The 26,223-nt window shown below is 30.3% G+C and overlaps 3 protein-coding genes across 11 annotated transcripts in view; 2 read left to right on the plus strand and 1 right to left on the minus strand.

Moving 5' to 3' along the window:
* LOC106683105 (transcription factor E2F3) overlaps positions 1-3,450 on the plus strand; it is a 35,645-nt gene extending 32,195 nt beyond the window's left edge. For all 8 annotated transcript variants that reach the window (XM_024361515.2, XM_024361513.2, XM_024361514.2 and 5 more), the window contains one exon: positions 2,071-3,450. In XM_024361515.2, coding sequence (XP_024217283.1) covers positions 2,071-2,219 — 149 coding nt within the window. In that variant the 3' untranslated portion in view covers positions 2,220-3,450. The remainder of the gene's footprint in view (positions 1-2,070) is intronic.
* An 8,460-nt stretch (positions 3,451-11,910) lies between these two features.
* Positions 11,911-12,270, minus strand: LOC136796544 (uncharacterized). The gene has a single exon (XM_067050541.1). The coding sequence runs from the start codon at positions 12,268-12,270 to the stop codon at positions 11,911-11,913; it is 360 nt and encodes a 119-aa protein (XP_066906642.1).
* Positions 12,271-13,524: 1,254 nt separating this feature from the next.
* LOC106683101 (pumilio homolog 2) overlaps positions 13,525-26,223 on the plus strand; it is a 152,829-nt gene continuing 140,130 nt past the window's right edge. Inside the window, exons 1-4 of one of the 2 annotated variants that reach the window (XM_024361510.2) lie at positions 13,525-13,821; positions 14,279-14,396; positions 22,493-22,603; positions 24,994-25,071. In XM_024361510.2, the coding sequence (XP_024217278.2) occupies positions 14,286-14,396; positions 22,493-22,603; positions 24,994-25,071 (300 nt within the window). In that variant the 5' untranslated portion in view covers positions 13,525-13,821; positions 14,279-14,285. The remainder of the gene's footprint in view (positions 13,822-14,278; positions 14,397-22,492; positions 22,604-24,993; positions 25,072-26,223) is intronic. The other variant, XM_067050538.1, reaches the window with a different exon arrangement.

Below are 26,223 nucleotides of genomic sequence, written 5' to 3' on the forward strand. Positions count from 1 at the left end.
TAAGTTTCAATGGCCTAATTTTTTTTTTTTTTTTTTTTTTTTTTTTTTTTTTTAATCTCGTGAATGATATTGTGGATGTGAAAGTCCCTAGAAAAATTATTCTCTTCATTTTTGCAATGTTTTGATCCTTTTTAGATTCATTTTTAAAAAAACTAAAATACTGTTAAAATTATAGAACATCTTATGTGATTATTTTCATAATTTTTGACTCTTTAAAAGAATGAGATGGTCTTGGTTGCGGTTATAACAAAACTTAATAACTATTTATTGATAGCCAATGTTTCAACCCATATTGCTGCGGGTCTTCATCAATGCTAAAAAAAAAGATACAGAGTGAGTAAAGCTGATGTACGAGTATAAAAGAGGCATTTAAATAAAATAAATTGATAGGTAAAGGTATTCAAAGACACCCGTATAAACAAACCAACTTAAATTAAAATTGTAAAGAATTTAAAGATGAATATCAGCAAGATTTATTAACTATATATGTATGTATTCATATTTTAACTTCTTTACTGTTTTGATTTATGTTAGTTTGTTTATTTGGATACCTTTTTATACCTCAAACATGTTACTTTTATACTCTTTTTTGATTCACCTACGGTTAGTCATCTATGTCTATAATGTTCAAAAAAAAGTTTTCTTTTATGATATAATCCAGATACATTATTTAACTTTTAATAGTTTAATCAGTTAACTACAATAAAAAAAAAATAATAATCCCTGAAAAAAAAAAAAATTATTAATCTATGCTATTATATAAAGCTTAAAAGTTTGTTTTTACAGAATAATTTCAAGAAATACTGCCTCAATCAGAATATTCCTTTCACGTTAGATAGACAGTTTACTGCTGACGGCTTTAAGCTGTATAGTATCATAAGTCATAATCTTTGTTCCTTTTGTTTATTGCTCCTTCCGTTTAATTGAATAAATATTATTATAATTATATATAAGCAATGTTATCTTGTAAAAAATATTTGTTTACTCAACTGATATCCCTATGTTATATTTGTTATAGATTACTAAAGGTTAAAAATTTAATGCAATATATATAAATATGTTTTATTCATTATATATGGAGTTTGATTAAATGTAACTTATTTAAGTCCACAAATATCGGTGAAAAGTTATTCCTATTACCTATATTACCCTCAATGATTATTCAGTTCAAAATAAAAGTTATTCGTAGGTGGCGCAACTATAAATTTAAAATGTTTAATTTATTGAGCTAATTCACATTTTAGAGATAAGGGGTGCATACATGTTCTGTTTTTTCAAAATTTTATATTAATGGAAATACTTGTGGTGTCAATTTTCGAACAACACTGTATGTTTTACAATTTTAGAGTTTAACGTTTCAATGTATTTAGAATCCAAAAATCAAATTAAAAAGACTGACTGTTAATTGTACTCCATACATAGTTTTTCTTCAGAACTTCTTTGTCAATTTTACATATATTAATTCTATTCTTGGACTTTTTGGAAATCTGTGTTCCCCTCTTCAGGGTAATATAATTCACTGTTGGTTTTACAAAAAAGGTACATTTTTACATTAACTGTTTTAAAAGTGAATCATGTGCTGATGAGAGGGGGAGGGGGGCACTATCACCGTACCATCCAAGAATGGAATATATATATGAATTAAAACCTTGTATTTTTGTTCTCAGTTTTTGACCTTAAGGCAATTATAATTTTTAGAATTGTTACTAGGCTGAAGAACATATTTTGAATGAGTTAAAATTTAAAATTATTATCCATGCATTAAGGTTAAAAAAAATAAATAGTTTTCATATGACAAAACCACAAATACTTGTCTAAAAATTGTACTAAGTTAATTTTTGTTTAAATTTTTATTCTATATACTTGTTATTTATGTGTGTTATAAATTTAATTTGTATTCTTAAACAATAAAATTAGTTAATGAAATATTTTTAATTTAGTGAGTGAGTTGCATAATCATACTTGTATGAGTTGATGTATTTAAAATCGTTAAATATTCATTTATGGTAACATTGTCTAATTAAGATATTTTAATTGCATACTCATATTTTTTTTTATTATTTATTTCAGAACCAGACCTTGATAGTTCTCTGTGTGAAGATGATGAGCTTTTCTTACGCTTCGAGCCTCCAATATCGAGCTCAGATTACCTCTACGGTCTTGAACCTGATGAAGGTTTAGGAGATCTCTTTGGCTTAAATTCCTCATCATTTATTTGAGTCACAGTTAATAGTACAAATATAAGATGATTCATGTGTTATTGTAAATAAAGAAATGTATATATAAAGTAATAACAATCCAAGTACATTTTTTAACTTTTATTATTTAATAATCTACTCCTAGATTGTTAAGTTTTACTATTATGGCCATTATTATTTTAATGTTGTTAAGATTCTTATTTTATTATTTTTAAAGGCCATATCGCATACATTTTTTTTTTTTTTTAATTTAAAAAGATTGTTTGGATTAGATTTTAATTTATTAAGTATGGCTGATATCTTTCTATTATACGCAGCGTTTTGAAAGTAAAATACCAATCAGTGCCTATTTTTATGTAAATGTAAGTTAATTAAGATAGAAGTCTTAAATAGATTACAAAAGACTATGTAAATATGAAGTTTCTTATTGTTGTTTTAGTGGTATAGAGGCAGTTGTGTCAGTTTATAAAATGGCTATTATATATTGAAAATTATTTATTAGATCCAAGGATCGTATCTCTCACCCAATGTGTGTTTTTTTTTTTTTGAAGGATTATTTAGCAAAAAATGAAATTTTATTCTAAGTTACATTATTTTGTTAAATGCTTCTTTGCCTTCTCATCATTCTCTGTTTTCTGCTTAATTACTTTAACTTTTTTTCCTGGAATATTCTATGGATTTTGTTGATTGAATCAATAAACATGGTCCATTTATGGCTAAATTAAAAAATAAAATAAAACAAAAAAAAATAAAAAGCTTCTAATTATTAGGGCTTCATTCCTGCAGTAAGCAGTTGTTCTTACTCTACCTTAATTGGTGCTGACTCCTTTCTTGCAGAAAGAGCTGAAAAGAAACAAAAAAAAAAATGTTTTACGTTGTTATGTTTTAAATTTTTATGATGCAGTTTTATTTCCAGGAATCTGAATATGCTGCAGGTGTATTTTCTTTAACACCTCCCCTACAGTGAAACATGTAATCCATAGTTATTTTGGGGATTGTTTTAATTTTTTTATTTGTTCTGTGATTATATGGTTTATTTTATTTATTAATTTCTTATGTACTGCTTTAAGTATTACACTTTTGAATTACTGCAATTGTTTATTAACAAAGTTTTTGTTTGTTTTTATTTTGCATGCAGATGCTAACAATTTATGTGAATTATCTCTTCCTTATTTCTATTTATTTATTTTTTTCTGGAGTTTAAATTATAAGAGTAATCAAAATAAAAAATTGCAAAAGTCTTCTCCCATCAGATGTTGTTTTTATTTTTATTTTTTGTTCTCTTACCTTATATTAAACTAACTGAAGTAATTTTTAAATGAGACGTGAGGCCTATTCACCTATGATAAATGAAGATTGAAAATGTTAAGAAAATATAAATTAATGAATACAATTAAAATACACCTGCCTCTTTTTAATTATATTTTGTCCTTCCTATTCTATGGTTAGTTTTATTGGCATTTCATTTTTCCTGTTTTTACAGAATGAAGTGCCTAGTAATACACTAATTAGTTAAGCACTGTTTTACCGCGACCACCTTTAAGCACTAGTACTAACAAAATCGACTAAGTTTAAACATTAAGTGTTTTTCAATTGTGAACTTCCATTAATACTAGTCACACCAGTTTCTCTACTCGTCGAACAGTTCTTTTGAGATGATTATGTATGACATTGCTCATCTTAGTTATGATACATTTAAATCCTGACCTTATAAATCTTATTGTAGTATTTACTTATTTTTATTAATGGAATGATTTTACCAATTTCTTTTTTTTTTTTTTCAAGTCATGTATGTAACATTATATATACTTTGAAACAAAATACCTGCAGGTTTAAATCAAGAAATTTTTATTTATATAATGAAATCAAATTGTATAAATTATTAATATATATATATTGTACATCACAGCAGTATATTTTAACTTTTTATATTATATGTAAATGAATATTTCAAATAAATATGTATGAAAATAACATATCTTTTGCAGTAATACATACAAAGCCTTAGTTTTTTATTTGAGTTGATAGTAATAACCTTTTATTTTTGAGAAATGGGTAAACCATTGTTACCTGGGAACTTGGATTTTCTATCACTACAAAGGTCTTAAAACATCTTCATGTTTAGGAATGGTCCACCTATAAATTAAAGGGTGGGATTGACGTCCACAAATGTGTTCAGTCTGTTAATTTAGTTTGGCAGCTGGTTGCCATCATATTTATATTCTTGAATATATTTTTTTACATTATTTTCCATGTTTGATGAGACAAATTATTCTCGTTTCCTTGTCAATTTTTTTCTTTCTTTTGAATAACTTTGTTTTAGATTGGTCCAATAAATGTTACTTCATCATGTATTAATGTATTTATCACCTCAATATTAGGTTTTTTTAACTAATACATGAGGTACATTATTAAAATTGTATTTTTTCTTTTATACCCTTTGAAATAACCAGTGATGTCTTATTCTGACTAAGACAGATAAGTGGACTTACACTGTATTATAATGTTAACGGTAGTGTAATATATTACCTGAGGGAGCAGGGTGGTCAAGTGAGGAAGACGCCATGCTCTCAACTCCAAGGACCCGGGATCAAATCTGCCTGTGACTGATAATTATTTATTCTATCACAGTAGCCATGAGTCAACACTGTGGGTTTTTTCCATCTTGATTCACTCAATCTGATAAAGTATGGTACCCTTAATTGGGGAAAAATATGGCAGTTGAACATGATCATGAACTAATCACCTCCCTGGATAACCTTTGTCAAAAAAAACAGTTCTTTCTTACCGAGTTCTGAGCCCCTGACCCTTCATTGGTAGTTGCGGTACAAATTTTAATAGTACCTAATTGTTTAATACTACTTATAGTAGTAATAATACTGTATTTATTGTTGTACAATATAAATCCAGATTTAGCCTGTAATTCTATAACAAGATTTTCCAAGTACTTGTACAAAACCTCCAGTTATTTCTGGAATTAGATAATCAGGGAGGAACTAAGAAGTCACCGATTGAAATGGTTTTGTAATTAAGTCAGAATGACCACATGGACCCATGAACTATGTTCCTGCTTACAATTCATTCCTAAATTGTTGACTCTCTCTAGTAAACAGTTTGGTTTTTTAAGTATTAGTTCTGTAAACCATTATTTCTCTTTTCTGAATTGGATATTAACGATTCATTATAATAATTCATGATCCCTGATCATCAAATACTTGAAACTTAAAGAATGGTCGAATGCTGCAAATAACCTGCCTTAGTTGAATATCTAGTTTTTTCTTTGCTTAGCTAAGTTTCAATGGCCTAATTTTTTTTTTTTTTTTTCATTAAATTGTATTATGTTATTTTTGGAATTCGAGAATAATTATTTGTTATAAGAAAATTGTATTACAAGAGAACTTTGCCAATCTAGATTTGAGAGGAAAGTAGGCTAGTAGTATCCTGTTCAACTGGAGGAACTCCTTTCAGGATGATTTTAGTCATTTATAAGCTTGTTATAAAAAATATTTTATGATTAATTGATTTAGGCAATTCTTTATATGAAAAATATTAATTTATATTGCCCTATAAACAAAATAATAGGGATGTATACTTCTGGTGAGACATTTCTGGTTGTTTCATAACTTATTTTTAGCTTGAATTAATTAATTTTAAGACAAAATGCATGTCATCTCATTGTGTTGAAGGCATTCTTACATCACAAAACTATTATCACCTGACAGAAGATATAGGAATTAATATAGTTTATGAAATTGCCTCTGTTTTCAAACTCAACTTTCTGGAAAAATATTCTATAGTGCTTCTACAGTAGGAAAAAGGAAAATAAAGAAATTAGTGCACCAAAGTTTGGAAGTTGGTTATGAAATGAGCCCTCTCATCCTGCTGAAAACTGTTTGTAAATGACTCTTTGACAAAAGTAGAATGTTTACAATAAAGCAAGAACAAACCATTAGGGAACCATCGATACCTATAACTTATGGAAAAAATAAGCTAAGAATACAGCAATATAGTACTTTATTGGTAGATGACTGAATTTATTTATTTTAATCTATCTAAATATTTTGAATGCCCCTTTATTACAAGAAAAATATTCTATTTTTAAGGATTTACGGAAGCGATTTGTTTATCAGTTCTGCTTTTTTTCGGTAACGTTTGGATTATTAAAAAACTAAGTTTATTACAAGAAAAATATTTAGGTAACAAGCACCTATTACTTTTATTTGATTTCTGTTTTGGGTTTTCATCATTTAGTTTAAATCAAATTAATGGCAATTATTTCATCGACCAAATTTGTTTTCCTCGATTGCTAGGTAGATAAAGTAAGAAATAAATGATTAACTTATATTATTACCCTTGTTCAATGTTGATATTTGTGAGTTTATTGTCTACTTTTGGGGTAAAAGTAATTTTTTTATTTTTAGCTTTAAAATTTTAAATATATTATTTTTTTAAATTCCTTTTTATGCCAGTTATTAGCCAATTAATTGACCCAAGCAGTCAAAACAATTTTCCTGTTTGTGTTTATATATCTTTAATACATGAAGTTGAGATCCTTTCTCAAAGCTGTCTTCTACTGCTGCACTTACTTTCTTTTAAATAATAATATTTTACAAAATTAATTTTTTCTTATTTAGGGCAACAAATCCTGGACTAACATAGTTGTTGGGTGTTTCTGTTGGTTAGCCTGGAAAATTCATTTGCTGAGACTATAGTGCTAACTGATGCAGTTCTATTAAATCATTTTTGCTAGTGCTTGCAATCTGTTCCAAGGTTTGGAGAGTTGGGAATGCCCCATTGTTCTTAAATCACAAAACATTTTAGCTCTGGTAATTTAGTCAATTGTTTTCTTTATAGCAAATTAATCAAATTAAATTTTAAAGTAAAGAGGTCATTACGTTTCTTCAGATAAAGAAGATGATTAACCCATACTGATAAAAGTAATTAAAATTTAGTATAATATATAAAAATAAAAATTATTTTGTTAATAACTGGGTTTAATATGCTTTTGTAGGAGCTTTGCTGCAACACCTTATTGCGAAGGAAAAAAGAATCTAAAATTTCTGAACAATTTTGACTAGTCTTCCTAACTTACTGGAGGTCCTAAAATTTGCCTTTTTCCTGAACGTATTTTTTTTTTTTTCCTGAACGTATGAATTTTTTTTAAACTGAACTCCCTAAACAGTGTTTATCAGCAATTTTAAGTACAATAACCTATATGACTAACGTTTTACTACTATTTTTGCAACTTGAAGTAGGTTCTCAGATTAATATTAATATTAATAAATTTCTTCCTAATTAAAATTTAAAAAAATAAATCTGTATTAAAATAATACTAAGATAAATATAATAACAAGACAAATATTAAAATTAAATCTGTACTGCTACAACCCATGGAGTCAGGAGTGCTGTACTTTGTAAGGAAGTAGTGTAACTAGACCAATGGTTGTGCAAGGAGGCGATTTGATCAAAATTATGCCCAACCACCAGATTTTTACCCATTTTACAAGGCTGAGTGGACTCCAGAGGGCTCCCAAACCCAAAGGACTGACTCAAGGCTACAATGAAACAGAAAATAATTATCTGCCACAGCCAGATTCGGACCAAGGTCATTGGAGTTAGTAGCACAGTGCCTTACCAGAGAGCAACATACTCCCAATCTTTGTAATTAAATTAGTTAATTATTTCCATTAGTTTGCAAAAATATTATATTTACTATTTATGTATTCATGTAAAAAAACCTTTAATTAACATTTTACTTGAAGTAGGTCCTCATATCTCAAATTAATATTAATTTTAATTACAATTAAATTTAAAAAAATAAAAAGCAGGAAGTACAAAGAGACATTTCTGGGTCCCAGCTAGATATGATTGTACTTATGAGGCCAAGTTTTAAGGAAAATGACAGGAATCGATGGAGGAGTATGGTCCACTAGTGTTGTGTGGCAAAGGAAGAAAGAGCAAAAGCAGGATTTTTATGATCATAAAGAAAAAGCTAAAGAACAGAATCACATTCCTGTAAGGCTACTTGTTATATCCAATCCTTAGCAATACAGAAATTTCTTCCGAAAAAAGTGTTAAATCTTCACAGCTATAGTGGAGTCTATCCTGACATATACTTTAAAAATTGAACAATTAACCTCTGTTTGTATTCAAAGTTGCAGGTGGTTGAGATGGATTTGTGGAGGAGATGCCTCAGTGTCACCAGCCTGAATAGAATTAGGAATGAGGTTTGCCAGAGGATGGAAGTGGGCACATCAGTAAACGAAAGGATGGGGGCACGCTACCTTAAATGGTACGGGCATGTGAAGAGAATGTAGGGCGAATGTTTGCCGAACTGAGTCCTGGATTGGGTTCCACTTGGGAAAAAAGGACGAGGATGGTCCGGAAAAAGTTGGATGGAGGGAATCCAAGAAAAAATGGCTGACCAGGTTTGCAAGAGAACGATTGGATGGTTAGAAGCGCTTGGAGTCGATTTTATCGACGTTTTTTGTTTTCGTGCTCTCATATTTGTCTATAAAATCCATTAAAAAAAAAAATTACTTACGAAATTAGTTTTGGTTAAAACTTGCTGTGAAATCGAGAAAAGGTCATAAGTATGCTGCTTTCAAAAGTGAATTTCAGGTGCTGTTCGTAGATCCATAACTTTTTGGAAAATTTGTTATTAAAAATTTTCTCATTACCACGCGTCTATTGGTATTTTGCATTTGCGAATCTCTTGAAGGGAATTTCATGAAATCAAAGTGATAATTGTGTTCGTGAAACACTGCTTAAGTTTGAAACCCTTTTTGCCGCTTACCAACTCCCACTGTACAGCTTTCCACGTAAAAGGGTAATTTTTAGGAGAGTACATTGATAATTCTCTTGTTTGTTGGAGAATAGTCTGGGTGCCATTCAATAAAGGTACCAAATTGATAATAAAAGAGAACTATTTATTGTAAACGAAAGTTTCGTCACACTTTGCAGGGCAGTCAGAATGGAGTGCTGCGACCGACTGGGTCGTTCTTTCAAAATTAATAATTCTCATTTCTGTGCTGCAATAGTTCTTTTGAAATGTTAATATTTTTGTTGTAATTTCACTGCTTTGCTTCCTTTTAAATACTTTTAAAATCGTGATATGGTTCTTGAATATGTGCCCATCTAACTAGGGTAAGCAAGTTCTTAAACTTCAAACTCTGGTTAGCGGGCATCAGTCATGCTCATTATGACCACCCCATCGTTGTTATCTACCGATTTCCACATGGCCTTAATTATTTAAGTAGGGATAGGATATTTATGTAAATATATATTTTTTAATTACAAATATTACAAGTACCATCGAACATTTTATGTTTTGGAACATTTTATATCATTTTAAAGGAATTTTAATTCACATATTTCACTTAATCAACATATTTTTCTCCAGGTTTGTTATTTATTATTGATATCAGAACATGTATAAGGATGGGTACGATAAAAAAGAAAAAAATGTCTTCAAAATATCACTTGGCATTGTAGAAACCTGTTGTCTCTATGTAGCTTGCCAGGGGATTACTAACATCCACTAGCACTGGTTGTAACTTCTTTCCCCTTATCATTTATATATATTTAAAAAACCGAAACCAAACAAATTAAAATCGCACTGTTCAGTTACACGTTTTTCCCTAATTATTTTTACTCAACGTTTCTAGTTTAGTGTCAACTCGTGCATCAATAGAAATTTATATAGTTTTAAAGCATGATTCTCAAGGTTTCAATTTTATTTTTTTTTTTTCTAAACGAGGAAAGTCGAGACCAATGGTACAATGGGGCGGGAACATGTGAGCGTTTCCACTCTGCTTTTTCCAAAAATCCTATATATTAATAGGCGACCCGTGTTTTTCCCGAGTTATAACTCAACAATGGCTGAATGGGTTTCAACAATTTTAAATAGCCGTCATTAAATAACTTGTAAAGGGGTTGGGGCATTCTGGATCGCCCAATTTTATTCAATTCTCAGAAGATGCTAAGCATTCCCACACTAGAAAATTTACGACTACACCACTGGTCGAGACCTATACCTGTAGTTAACGAAACAACCGATATTGAAGTCAGATTCCAATTCGAAATAATTTCTTCTAAACTAACAAGTGTTAGAAAAACGTAATTGCGTAACAACGGCACGAACTTTTAACTCCAAGAGTTCTTTAGCCAAATGGTGTGATTTAAAAAAGTTTTCTTCTTTTTGTCGGACGATGTTTCGAACAGGATCAAGACAGAAATGACACTAGAATTATTTAATCTTAAAATTATTGTAGTCTTATGTCTTGTTTCATCGTGCTTCTGAAGCTGTTCGTTATGAATTCCCAGGAGTTGATTCATCGATCTCGTCTGTTAAAAAAGATCTTTTTAAAACTCCAAGCCGAGCGTGAATTTCCAAGGAAAATTACCTTTTATTAGGAAGTACAACTTCCTCAGCCATTTGTCAAAGATGGGGAAGTGCGTTGAAGAATGTTGAGAATTACTTTAAGAACCATGAAAAAAATTAAGGACTTAGTTTCGAAGCTGGATGACATTGTCGGAAAATCTAATTTTGAAAAATAATTTAGTTTCTATCTCTAGAAATTAAGCTTTCGTATTACTCACTATCCCGCTGCTTGAATATACGTCGCGCCTCTATAAAAAAATATATATATAACTTGTTGATGAATTTCCAAAATGGAAGTCGCCTCAGAAGAAAATGAAAACAGGATCACGACTGACAACATTACTTTAAAAAATGAAAATTGAAACATAATATGATAACTATTTTACCTGTTAATGTACAGGTGAAAAAGTGTTATTCCTGAACTTTCCAGAACGTTCACGGGAGTAACCTTTTGAATTTACGGTGCTGACAAGTCCACCCTTTGGTCTTTGGAGTGGGTATGAACTTCACTAATACATGACAGCCTTCGGTGAGCCCTTGTGACTTTATGACTTGGGGGAGGGGAAAGGGAGTTATTTATAGGTTACCACCCTATTCGAACCATGGTTGGAGGGTCAAGTTTTCATTCCCTGGAACTACCACGAAATAAAAGTGCGACCCCACCCTCTAAACCGGTTTTATAGTAGGCCAATCAACTCGTACTTTTACTTCCTATTTGCAGATACATTTCATCTTCAATCGGCGCTAAAACCCATTACTGGGTCCTTGCTTCCTCAAGAAGCTTCCACCAGTTCAATCGGTTAAGTGCAGCTGCTCTCCAATTCCTCACTCCCAGCAGAGTCCTCGAATCTTCTTCAACACCATCTAACCATCGAAGCTTTGGATGGCCTCTCGGCCGTGTTCCATGTAGGCGCTCATTCAGTAGTTTATTTGGGATCTCATCAGCCCCCATCCTTTCCACATGTCCTACCCAGCGCAGCGTCAATTCTCTCAATTTTTCCCACATCAGGCTCATCGATTAACAAGTACACTTCCCTGTTCGTGCGTCTTCTCCAAGCTGGACCATTCTGTACTGGGCCGTAGATGCGTCTGAGTATCTTTCTCTCAAATGTTTGGAGATCCCATTCATCGGACTTCGAAAGTGCCCAAGTTCCTGAGGTGTTTATCAGCACTGGTCGAATTAGCGTTTTATATAATATAGTTTTTGTAGATCTTGATAATGAGCAGTCCAAAATAACACCTATTGGCCAATGTTATTCGTCTCCTTATCTCTGCCGAAACCTCATTAGTGGTATTGACTTGTGATCCGAGTTACACAAACTCCTCAACTCATTCGAAAGAATAATGAGCAATTTGGAAAAAACCTTCATTAAAACCTCTTTTTTGACCAGCAATCATATATTTGGTTTTGTTGGTATCAACAACAAGTCCCAGCTTCCTGGCAGTATCATCAAGGACAAGTAAGACCTTTTCCACTACAGCGTTTGATCTCCCAATAATGTCGATATCATAAGCATATTCCAGGATTTGTACCATATGATTAATAATGGTTCTACTGGTCTGAACCTTTGATTCTCTGATAGCTTTCTCCAGACCAATATTGAAGAGCAGACAGGCTAGGGAATCTCCCTGTCGGATGCCAGTTTGAGAGGTGAATCTCTCAGACAGACCTCCCTGAATTTGCACCATGCATTCGGTATAGGTAGATAAATTTAGTTAGTCAATATTTATTCATTCGGTTGAATTGTCATGGGAGTTGCCGTTCCACGAGTAACCTTTTGCAGTATTATTCCAGTGACTTTCAAATTATAGTAAGTAACAGCGATATTTATACTTGTATGCACTTAGAAATTAATATTTACATTTTATTATAAAACAAATTAAATTTAAACTGAAGGGATTTCTCTCAAAAAGTTCAACATTTTATTATGATTATATAAAATATCTTAGGGCACTGAAATCATTAGTAGTTAAAGATGGGTAGTGGGAATTTTAATGCAACTTTTACTGACAAGTTTACACATACAAAAACAATCAATGTAGAACATGGATTAATCTAAATATATTCAATCAAAAATTTAATACCTATAAAAAAACTGAGATTAGAAATAAATGAGCTATAATCGCATAACTTATAATAATATTGAATTGAAACAAATAATTTTTTTTTTAAATTAAAAATCTTTAACGAGAATATTTGAAAGGCACTTTGGACAATGATTCTCTGGAACTATTCACAAGATTTTTTTTTCTAACTTCCTATTTTTAATTGTTTATAATTATTAAATAGCTCAAAATGTACTCTGATATAAAATGTATTAAATGCTTATAAGTAGTTATGAAAAAATGAAAACGATGTTTTTAAGGAGCTTTTTACTTCATGACTTAAAGAATGACAATTAATTTGAGATTAACCATTTTCTGCTAATTTCATTACTTCTTTATAATCATCAGTCCTAAAATACTTGAGTTACTTTAATAATTTTTTTCTTACTAAAAAATTTAAAGTTTTAAACTTTTCCTTTTAATATAATCAAATTGGATTTGTCAGAACACAATTGTGAACTTCGTTTCCGGAACTAACCAAGTATGTACATATCATATTTATTTTAAGTTTTCAAATTAAAAATATTTTACAGTGGGTTTCTGATTTATTTTAGTACAATAATAATATTTGATTTCAGCATCGATAGTAATAAAGCTACAAAAGTGTATTTTAAATCTTATGATCTTAAATTAAAACTAGAACAGCTCCCGCGTTCCTGTTGAGCGGGACTAGCGTAAGTAGAAAGATTAAAAAAAAAGCAGATTTGTTTTTCATTGGTTCTTATGATCGAATACTATTAGTAAAAATAATAACAATAATATATTAATACTATTTTCAAAATTAAGAATTATTTCTTTATCTTACTGCCGCTAGATTGTTTTATGATTACTTTGGTTCATTGAAATACAAACCAAGATGTCGATTGTATAGTCAGAATTCATTCATGTAATTTATCCCGTGTTCATCCTCCTACTGTGGGGGCATGTATATGTAAATAGTTGTGTCATTATAAGTTGTAATATATAATAAACGTGTGTTGTACATTGTTTTCATTAATTTATCTTTCGTAAAATTTAATCAGGAACGGTTTGTAAGTAGTAGGTTGGCTAAATAATTGATTTCTTATGTACATTCTGAAATACGAATAATTGTGTATTTACGAACAGTATCATCTTCCAAATAAAAGGATTGAAGTAAGTAGAAACATTTTGATACATTTTTATTTTATAATAAGATAAGTGGTATCATTCATCAGCAATTATTTAGCCATAATGGTTTTCAGGTTACATCAGATAATTCAGGTTAGACTATTATCACAGCTCATGAACTCATGTTTGAAATGAAATAATTATTTTGAAGTGGTTGCCATAAATTATTTTTTTATAGCTAAATAATGTCAACTTCTCTTTTTGATTGTTCCTGTCAAATAATAGTTGGTTATGCTTGAAGTATTATCTAATGGAATAAATGAATTCTTAAATTCTGTCTTATGTACATGTTTACTATAAAGCTTGTCAACTTTTGTTCTACCTTTTAAACAATTCTCAACATACGGAAGCTTTATATACCGCTCTTAACGTTTATATAGTATTTAATGCTACATTTTTTTGTATTATGGTTTTGCTAAAATTCATGTTTTTATTTGTTCAGTTAACAAATGAAGTGGCTTGCTGGTGGGGATTCTTCAAGGGAAATGTTAGGGGAGAGTAATGGAATGGTTCCTACTGCACAGGTATCACGACAGCAACAGCAAGCTTCACAATCTCAAGTAAATGTTTGTTTTATCTTGATTTCAGCTATTAGTTTATGGTATCAGCTTTATCGATTCTGATGCTACATTAATACACACATTCTTATTTATTTTACTCTAAAAAACACATCATGTTGGCTTATTATGTCTAATTATTAATATAACGTATATTTGAAAGATGAGAAAAATATTTTATAGTAATATATGTTATATCAGAATCGCACTAGTTTTGTGTTTTCAATTTCGATTAGTTATTTGATGATTATATACCTTCACCTATTGAAACTTGTTGATATATATGTAATTAGGCGTATCGTCTATTTTAATTTTATTAAAGTTGAATCTATGCTGATTCATTTATGTTAAGATGACATCTCATGTTAAGACCTAGAAGTGATCATTTAGTTAAACATAGAAATTTTTATAGTGCTTATAGTTATTAATCATTATTATTACTGTTATTTATTAGCGTATTTCTCTTGGATATAAATAATAAAACAATAAAGATTTTCTGTTCTAAAGATATGGAACTCTAAAATTATTTTGGAACATTGATGTATTAAGTTGTATACATTTTAATTATGATTAAGGTTTGTTATGATGGGCTAATCAGATTTCTGTGATTATTCGATGTTTTTTAAAACTTTGTATTTTTTGTTTGCTTCAGTTTTCTACACCATGAAAGTTTTTGTTTTTTTAATCCTATGCAGTGAAAAATCAACTATTAAAAGCTTTAAAATATGATTTAAGATTTAGATAGTATTATTTGAACTGAATTTAATTTTAGGATTCATGTTTTTTGTTGATTACATGGTTTTATTGGTATTGTTAATTTATTAGGGCTTCGCAAATGTTACATTGATCGTATTGTTGGTTTATTTGATTTTTTTTTTTTTTAATGATTCAAAATTAATGCTTAAGAAATTGGTAAATAAAGTATCTTCACTGCAATCAATGGAATGTTTGTTAATCATTAACCAATGAGGATTGTTGAATCGTTTTTTGAGTCTGCTTATTTTTGAAAACCCAGATGAATGGACAATTCTTTTGTGGTAATATCTGTATTATGACCTAAAATAATTAATTATTTTAGTGATCTAAGAACCGTGGTGATTATTTTGAGTAATTTTTAACTTAGTGACTGACAAATTTTAATTCTTCTGCTTATTTGCTGTCATTGCCTAAAAATTTATTTAATAATGTACTTTTTGAGTTTCTTCTATGGGTTGTCATCTGTTATTTTTTCTCACCAAATGACAAAGTTTTGTATTTCTCTTTAAATAAACTTCACATATATTTATTTTTTAAGTCGATATTGATGCCAGACGGATGAAGAGATTACGTGTTTAAATGTTTGTTTTAATTATGTAAATATTGTCTATTAAAAAGTCATATGATTGGACTAATGAATATTTTTATTTGTTTTCTTCTATTAGTGACTTTTATGACCAGCATTTGTTTCAACTTTATATTTCGTAAAATTAAACTATATCACATATATTTGATTATGGTAGTGATGTTTAAGTTTAAATGACTGCGTTATAGATTATATACAAACATAAAGATAAATAAATAAATTGCCGGAGTAATCAAATAATGAATAGGTAAGTGTAAAACAACGAAAATACTGCAAAATAATGTTCTGTATATGGTTTAAGTAATTATTTTAGTTTTTCAACCCATTCAGTGCCCTAGAACCTATTTTATGTTTCTTCACCTGTGGCTATTAGTGAATTATTTATTTATGTATAATGAATGACATTTTTGTATTCAAATTACTTTCTTAAAGACAATAAATAATCAAAACATTTCTCAATTTTTCTCGATCGCAACAGATGTGACCTTGGCCTCAGTGAAAAGTCCTCTTTAGATGTGCCCAGAAATGTTTCAATCAATATAGAATTGTGCTAAAACCAATTGTTTTCAATACTTTCTGAATAATTTGAACACAAGAGGATAAAAATTTATTGTAATTTAACTTTTGAATTTAAATTGAAAGAAATATAATATTAATACTTTTTAATTTAGGATTCATTTGTCAAGTTTGTTGTAACCTGAGTTAAGGGCCAGTAATCTTATTTTGTAGTGATTACGTTAATATTTTTTTATCCCTAGAAAAAATACCCACGTTTACTGATATTCATAGATAGAAAATATTCATTGATCATACACTATAATTTTTTAAATAATTATTGTAAAAAAATACTTTTTTTTTTTTCAATTTAATTTTAGTTACTTAGTATTTATCCAGAAATCAAAGTAATTCTATTCTTTTATTAGACCGATTTTACAATTATCACAATATTGCCTCGAACTTTTGTAAAATCAATACTCAAATTTACCACTAGGGAATATACACAAAATTAAAAGTTAATATTTATTTGTTCCTCAAGTCCACAAGGAATATAAAGTTATATTGAAAAACTATTTGAGCGATGTTAGAGAAGTATTTTACTTACACAGTAGTGATGGCCACAGGGTATTTATTCTAATTGTTGTATTCTTGTTACTGAATGGGTTATTTGAAAAAAAACGAAAGTTAAATCAAATTTTTAAGTAAATTAAATTTATTTTGAACTATAGTATTAATTAATTAACAAAAAAAAATTCTTTGCTAATACCTACGATAAAGAAGAATGTATAGTTAAAAAAAAATTGGTAATCAAATGATTTAATTTATTAATATTAATTTAATATAAATGGGCCTATTCCATTTTCTTATTGATTTGGTTTGTAGAACATCCTTGTTTCAATAATTATAAAGCAATCCTTTACATCTATAGGGAAATATTTCGATTTTAATTTGATATTATCTATTTGGTATTTGGTTGGAATTTTGTCAGTATATGTTTACGTACTCTCAATCATATATTGTCTTATGTTTGAATAGTAGTGCAGTCACAAGGACATGTTTGTTTGTTTTGTTAGTTTAAACTTGGTGAAGTAATAGCTATTAGATAGTGAAAATGGAAACTATCAGTGTTTTTGGAATTTCCGGCTTTCTTTTCTACTTTATAGCTTCAAGAATAAATGAAGCTTTTTTTTTTCTCTCTGTTTATAATATCGCTAGTAGTTTGTAATATCGCTGTGTTAAGAACAGCTTTGTCTCAATTTTATTGATGAAACAGTTTCTGATGTTCGCAAACCTGTAAGTAATGAAGCTATGCTATTATATGTTGGTTAATGTAGTATTGGTACTTTGGAAGAGAAAGAAAGTACAAACATATTTTTGTTGATTGATTTACTGGAAGAAAGCTAAAGAATTATATTAAACAGTTTAAAGGAGCAGGAAGCATGTTGAATTTTAGATAAATAAAAACAATAATAATGCAAATAAACCTTATAGTTTGTTCAGAATGAAAGGGAAACTGTTTGAGCTTATTAACACTTTTATATTGGAAGATTAAAAAAGAATTCATTTCATTTTTTTTTTCCTAAATATATTGTATAGTGAATTAAAAAAGTTTAAATCATTCTATTATTTCCTTAAATGTATAAGTTGTGCAGTATGATTATTTATATTGTAATATTGCAAATAGGGAAATATCATGTACGCTGTTTATAACAACAGATTAGGAGTAGCGTTATGTGTCTATGTCTCGCTCAGTTGTTCTTTGGGACCCCTAAGCAACCAGATTTTGTCATCTATAGATATCACAAACTGTCTGCTTGTGATTGCCAGGAGATCTCACTGATCGACCTGATTGTAATATAGACCTATGCATTTTGCGTTTATTGACCTATAGGTCCATTATACCTACTACATGATTATTGTTCTTTTTGTAAAGATGCTCAGGTCAGTTAGACCTTATTTTTCTCAGCTACAGTAAATTTTTTTGTTCTTAATTATGAAAGAATTTTATTTTATTTATTTTTTTTTTTTTTTGTTGTAGGAGAATTACTAATTTTGCTTTACTTTAATAATTAATTATTTATTTTTATTTTAATAGTAATATTAAGTTTCTTTTGTTATCAAAATTTATTTGTCTCATTTTAGTTATATATTATACTTATCCTACTAACCTTTGGTAAAACTACAATTAATGTTATTGACAGTTATATATATCTTTTATTTTAAAATATTTTGGTTTCAAACCAGAACTGGTACTTTAACTTTTCATTTTCTTAAATATAAATAATTTCTTTATTTATTTCTGTTAAAACAATTAAATATAAATCAATGAATATAATAGTGAAGTAAATTATAGCTTACTATATTGTAGCAATTTGAATCTTTCACTTATACCTAGCAGAGATTATTTAGAAGAATCCCTTGGATTTATGGACTCTGGGCACATACAGAAGTCAGAATTGAGAAATTATCCTTTTGAACTCTGGTAGATCAAAAAATTGTGATTAACTTGACTTTTATTTATTTTTGGAAAGATGAGCATTATTGGGAGTGGGGTAGCTCAGTGAGGAAAGAAGTAGATTTGATATTCTAGGGTCTGAGTTGGAGGCCAACTGTTGAAGATAATGTATTTATTCTGTTGTGAAGTCATGGAGCAACTCACAAGCACCCTGGTACATTCTTCTGAAAGCTATCATATGAGTTATTATTGGTTTTTTCTATTGGGAATTTTGATCATACTAAGATACTTCTGTCACATGTCAACTTCAATTTTCTGTTTGATTTGCATTTTTCCTTTTTAAAAACTGTTAGTACCTGTTGTAATGAGTTAGGCTTTGATCTGTATTAAGGTTGTCCTAACCTATCTGCTAGTCTCTGAATAGGGTTAGTTTAGGAATAAAATTTACACTTAACTAGATTACTTTGAGGATAATGAGTAAAATGTTTAATTTTCATAGTTTTGAAATAGTAATGGGCTGGAGTTAATAGAGTTATGGTTAAATTCAAAACTATATTAACCCTTCACTCAGCTATCAGTCCTTGAAGGTTTATTTCAATAGGGTTTATATCCAAAATTCAGGCATTTCTTTAATACTTATAATCTATTGACTGTTTCTCACTATACCAAGTGATTAGTATACATCAGAATTGCTTCATTACTAAAATGCAATCTGACTAATATCGGACCAACAACTTTTTGGATAATCAAATATTCCGGACTATCGAGTGTCCCATTTAAATAAGCAAATAAAGTATTAAGGGGGTGGGCCGCTCGTAGCTCAGTAGTAAGATGCAGTTTACCAATTCGAAATCTGTTGGCGGTGCTGGTTTGAGTCTGGCCTGGAGTGTTGACTTTTTTTCATTGAGTGGCGGTCCCACAAAATGAAAAACTTTGACCCCCAACCATGATTAGGCAGTATAGAACTCCAATGGGAGTTATGAGCAAAAAAAAAGTATTAAGGCCCAAATAATACTGAGCTTAATTTGTTTTATTGATACTTCTTTATTAAGAAAAAAGAAAACAATGACCATTATTGGGATTGTTTTATGGTGATTGACAAACATTTTTTGACAAAAATACTACCTCCTCCCTCCTGCATCATGACTGGCCCTACTATGACCTATCAAAATGTTCTTTCCTTAGTAGGAGTTACAAACTTTTCAGGTTATCTAATGTTTCGGGTTAAAAAATGTACTAACAAGATTATATCAGTTTTTTTTTTTTTTTTTTTTTTTTTTGTAGTTTTTAAGAATCCATGTTCATTTTAAATATCAATTATCATTAATTTTGTTTAAGCTTTTGTTTTGTTTTAATGGGTTGTATAAAAAAAAAATTACCATTTTTCAACCAAATGTTTGTATTATCATTTCTTTTGTATAAAATACAATTAATACTCTAAGTATAGTCCATTTTTATCTACTGTCATTTACCATCTGCTAGCCAATAGCTCGATCCCACACTGATACCATTCTATGGATCAAAGAACTCTTGGACCGCAATTTCAACTTCCGCAAAGTTACCAATTTTTTTTACTTGAAGATAATGGGCCATGGAGGTATGGACTATGTGGTAGATGAGACAGGAGTTCGAACCTATGGAGTTCTTTAAACTTTTTGTTGGATTGACGGAAAGTGTGAGGACGAGCATTATCTTGTTGGAATAAAACTCCTTTTTGGTTGATCAAAGCAGCAGGATAACGCTCTGACAACTTCGCATGCAATCTTTCCAGTTGTTCACAGTATAGTGCAGAATTCATAGAGCATCCATCAGGAACAAATTCGTGATGAATAACACCTTCACAATTCAAAAAAACGCAAAGCATGGATTTTTTTTGTAATTCCTCCCTTACAGCAACCGGAAAAACAGTTTGACAACGATCTAGCCATTGCTCATGGGTATTCGGATTTTGCCAGTAAACTCACTTTTCATCACAGGTGACAATCTTCCCGTAAAATCTCATATCAGAAGGATTTTTCAATAAATTTTCACAAATTTCTAACCTCTTAGCTGATTGGTGAGGAATAAGTTCGTGAGAGACCAGTCTACTGCTCTTTTTCTCTCTTCCCATGGAGAGTAGATAGCGACTAACAGTATCTTTCGACACACCACAATCCCTGGCAAGTTCGTGAGTACTTGTGAACGGATTTGACTCTACAGCTTCCTGCAGAACCTCATCAATATCCATTAATGGTCACCCTGAGTTCTTCTTCCTTTTGAACATTGTATCTCCACTGCTAAATTTTTGAAAACCAACACTGTACAGAGCGTTGGTCAAGGACACCTTCCCCCTTATATTTAATAATTTCACAAGTTGCTTCTGCGGCTGTGAAATATTTTTCCACTAATGCCTTAAAATTATGAGAATTTTGTAGGCCACTCATGTTTCTTCTTTGAAACAAATAACTAAACTGAGGCTTTTTTTTAAGAAGTCAAATGGGATTAAACAAGCTTGGAGAATGCTCTAAAGGAATTATTAAGTATTGGTAAGTTCTAAATAGGGCTCCACCACGCTGAAAGGCACTTAAGGAGGATGAGAAAGAAGAAGTTTTAAATAGAATTAAAATATTTATAGTCATTTGAAATCTTCAATTTGATAAAACAGTCATTTTAATTTTTTTATACACCCCATTATTTATTTATTTTTAATCAAAAATGAAAAATGAATTTATCAGTTTTGAATGAGAAGTTATGTATGAACACAGAATATAATAATCACGAAGAGTGATTAACCCAAAATTCTTATGTTTTGAATTTTTCAAATATGATCAAACGACCTGATTGACCTAATAGACCAGGTATGTCAAATTGGGAGCTGATGGGATGCTAATGACTCCAATTATAATTTTGTTATGGACGATGGTATTCTCAAATAAAGTGAAAATAGGATATATGAATAAAATTATCATTTTAAGGAGATTTTTTTTTTTGCAAAGTTTTTATTTTTATTTAAATTAAGTTTTATGTATTATAGTAGTCAGCAAAACTCGAGAGTAAGAATTCAGTTAAAAGAATTTTTTGAAATAATTTTAGAACATTTAATAAATATTGTATTATGGAAGTATCTGGAGTATAGACTACTCTTGTTCATTTATAATTTCTTATTTATCTTGGTTAGTTGTAAGTAAAATGATTAGTTAGGACGAAGAATGATAATATTTTATCACATCAATGAATTGTTCATTCATCATACATGTTAAATAATTCTTCAACTGCTCAAAAACTATTCTCTCACTATAAGATGCACTGAAACCTAAAGATGATGAAACAACCAACATGTCTGAGGGAGATTTTTTAACACAGCTTTGAAATGCATCAAATGCATGAAAAATTTGTTTACAAAAAAAATTTTAGGCGAAGAAAGAACATTTATGTTTATTATGCATTAAAAATGTTTCATTATTTTATTTTTGTGACAGTAAACAATGTCTCTTATCTCCAGGATTAATGTTTTAATAATCCTTCCAATAAAAGTTTAGGATAAGTAGGGGGAAAAAATTTATTCTGAATATCATTTTTAAATTTTAAACATAACTAAATCGATAAAAAAAACTCAATTTTACTTATTGTAGATGGTCACAACAATAGAAAAAGTATTAACTATCTGAGCTACAGCTTGAATAGAAAGACAGTGGAGCATTTTGTACAAAACACTAATTTTCTTCAAGATGTTGACTACTAACATTTTTGCTCCTGGCAATTAAATTATTTTTCTTTTTATAATTCATTTAGTTTTAATATATTCTTCTCTTATGTTAATTTTAGATTGGAAGCAGCAGTAATGTAAACATAGGAAGAACAAGAGCACAGGACGATGCCATGGTTGGGTATATATATCAGCGCCCTGAAGATCAATGGACTCACAACTTAGTTCAAGTAGGTTTTATAATATTTTTTTATTTTATATTATTTTTAATGTACGAGCAACATAGCTGAGTGGATAATCCAATGGGAAAAAATCCCATGCTATGTTTTCTTATGATAGAAAATGATTGAACTTTATCAGGATGGAAATCATGCCTCGACAAACTTTATGAGTCTATTTAATTGAAAAAAGAGTACCTGAAATTAGGCAGGAGATATATCAGAGAGTTGAAACACTGGTGAAAATACTGTTGCAGCAATATTATGAAGTTGAATTAGTACCTTTGTCAGTGCAAAAAATTTATTGTAGGAGCAACATAGCTGAGTGGATAATCCAATGGAAAAGAATCAAATTCTACATTTTCTTACTATAGAAAATTATTGTGCTATGTCAGGATGGAAATCATGCCTTGACAAACTCTTTATGAGTCTATTTAATTGAAATGTGAGTACTTGATATTAGATAGGATATGTATCAGGGAGTTGGAGTTCACCTGGCAGGCAAAGCGGCTAGGTATCCTTTCCTCTTAGTCTTTTTCATTCCACTAGATCTAGATCTTCAGAATTGAGCTTCATACACTGGGCCCCAGGGGATCATTTATACACAGGCTACAAGTTCATCTGCTTGTCAATGGTGCTTATAAACTTTAATGTTGTCTGTTACATTTACTAAATTGGCCAGTACAATGGCAATATTTTCCTTTATACTGATATTTTTTGTACCACTATTCTATGGCTGGGATTCACAAGTATAACAGCACTATTTGTGTACCACTATACTATGGCTGGGGATTTGCAAGTATAACAGGACTATTTATACCACTATACTATGGCTGGGGATTCTCAAGTATGACAGCCCTATTTATGTATCATTATACTGTGGCCGGGGATTTGCAAGTATAACAGCACTGTTTGTGTACCAGTATTCTATGGTTAAGGATTTGCAAGAATGACAGTACCATACTTTTTCTTTATTTGAGGCAAATCGGCTTCGTGAATGCTGTGTCCATCTATTTCATTGACTGAAAATATATGAGGAGCATCTTTGTCATCTCTAGTGATAGTTGATTCGCTATATTTTCCTTTGTACTGATATTTTTTGTACCACTATACTATGGCTGGGATTTACAAGTATAACAGCACTATTTGTGTACCACTATACCATGGCTGGGGATATGCAAGTATAACAGCACTATTTGTACCACTATACTATGGCTGGGGATTCTCAAGTATGACAGCCCTATTTATGTATCATTATACTGTGGCCGGGGATTTACAAGTATGACAGCACTCTTTGTGTACCACTATACTATGGCTGTGGGGATTTGCAAGTATAACAGCACTGTTTGTGTACTAGTATTCTATGGTTAAGGATTTGCAAGAATGACAGTACCATATTTTTTCTTTATTTGAGGCGAATTGGCTTCGTGAATGCTGTGTCCATCTATTTCATTGACTGAAAATATATGAGGAGCATCTTTGTCATCTCTAGTGATAGTTGATTCGCTTATTGAATATAGTGCCTTTATGATGAACTGCAAGTAAATAATTATAAGACAGTACAGATACCAATAGTGGATAGTGCTTATAATAGTATGGGAGATATCGCTTTAATCTCAAACATAGCAATATAGCTTACACTAATATGTAGCTTCTGTTTATTTTATTACTATTTGTTTTCTTATTCAATTAACTTAAATGCGAAAACACTATAAAATTCTTTCCTGATATTAGCAAAAAAAAAAGTTAATTATTCACGTAACGGATAGTTGGTAAGTAATAGATTGATTAAAGAGCAGTTCAACTTTAAAAAAACACATAAAAGTTTTTGATGGGTTAACGGCTGGAGATAGTGCCCTTTTTGATAACACTCTTTATGTTTTAATATTAGATAAATCTAATACTGTACCAGAGCTACTGACCCCATATTAAACTTTGCATTAGTGTTAAGGGTATGAGATTGATTGTTGATTGTCTTAAGGCCTTCGGTCCAGACAAAAATATAAATTCTCTTAAATATGGAAAGCACTCTGTAAGCTCTCCATAAGTACCTCCACAAATGCTTTTCACAGATCTTGAGGAATCATAGAGTCCAAGAGTTCTTGTGAGTCACACAGCTTTAGCCTCGGGCAGTCTTCGATACCCAGTCAGCCTAATTCCTTTATAAATGGGGTCATAGTTATATCTCTTTTGGTACAAAAAATTAAATTTGAAATAATAGTTTGCAGCTTATTATAAAATGCAATTAATATCATTGTCTTATATTTACTGCTCTCCTTAGTGATATAAAAAATTGTTATTTGCAAAATTTTGTTTCACAATTTAGTGCTCATGTTGTTATGTTATGATAGATATTTTATGTTTGGTAAACCAAAGAATAATTAAAAATCAATCTGTTACAGGCCAGTGGTGACACTGTAATGTATCAAGATATTCGAGCATCCTCACATCTTTCAGAAATGCAGCCACGAAATGGCCAGGTAAGTTTATAATGATTAAAGATCATAATTTTTATTATTCCATTAATTATAATTATTTACTGGAAGATTATTGATTGACCGTGTGTATAGATGAATGGAATATGGTCTGGGTGCGGTCAAAAAAACTCAAATAGCATAATCATTTACTATTTGAGTTTTTGACCGGACCCGGACCATATTCCATTCATATAATTATTTATTGTTGTTATGCACAAATATTTGTTTATGCTTTGCAAAAATGAGAAATAGTATAGAAATATTTTAAAAGGGCAACAGCTATTAATCCAACTCGCACCCATCTTATTTAAAGTTTTATTGTATTCAAATATCTAATGTCGAATAAGAGCACATTCTGTTTATAAATTGACCAAATCACCACACCTCCGACCACCCCATGATATATCCCAGGGCTACATATGTATACATAGCTGACTACCCTCAAGAAAAGGTGGTACCACACCACAGATACTAAGAGAGAATTCAGCTTCATGGTGTCCTTTTGAAACAACTAAAGCCCAGCTGGGCGGGTCCATCATAAAATTTCCATGACCATACCTCTCATACGCAGTCTGCCATATGGAGCGATCCTGTTTCCAATCCTGTTCTACACCAGAGATAGTGGGACACAATTATTAAAACCTAATCATCGCCATTATTTTGGGGAAATAAAACCATCAACCATCAAGGGGAGTTGAACCATCAACTCCACTCTCATAGACAATACAACACCATCCACAAGATTTTTGGGATAGTGTACTACAGAAGATGTTGTGTAACTTAAGAACAACTCGTGAAGAATGTCAAGGCGGAGCTCCCCTCAAAGTTTTTGGAACTGCCCAGTATGCTATAGTTTATAGATCGAAACAATATTAAATTCTTTGACTCGCAACAGTAAATGACTAACCCACTCTTTAGTGGTCTCTGAATATTTATAAATTATTAGTAAAAATTTTAAAAAAGGGTTCGGAAAAAACAACTGAATAAGTTTCCCTCTTAGTCCCTCCGGGGACTTATCAGCATGTTTCTGCGTCCTATCAAGTATTTTTGGAGTTATTAATTGATATCCTTTTCTAAAAGATCTGAGGGCTAACAAAACCTGGCCTTCCTCCTCTCTTATTCTGCTAAATTTAATAATGAATAAATCTTTGGTTA

Source organism: Halyomorpha halys, unplaced genomic scaffold (assembly GCF_000696795.3).
Source record: "Halyomorpha halys isolate HHAL.00 unplaced genomic scaffold, Hhal_1.1 Scaffold466.1, whole genome shotgun sequence".
Taxonomy (NCBI): Eukaryota; Metazoa; Arthropoda; class Insecta; order Hemiptera; family Pentatomidae; genus Halyomorpha; species Halyomorpha halys.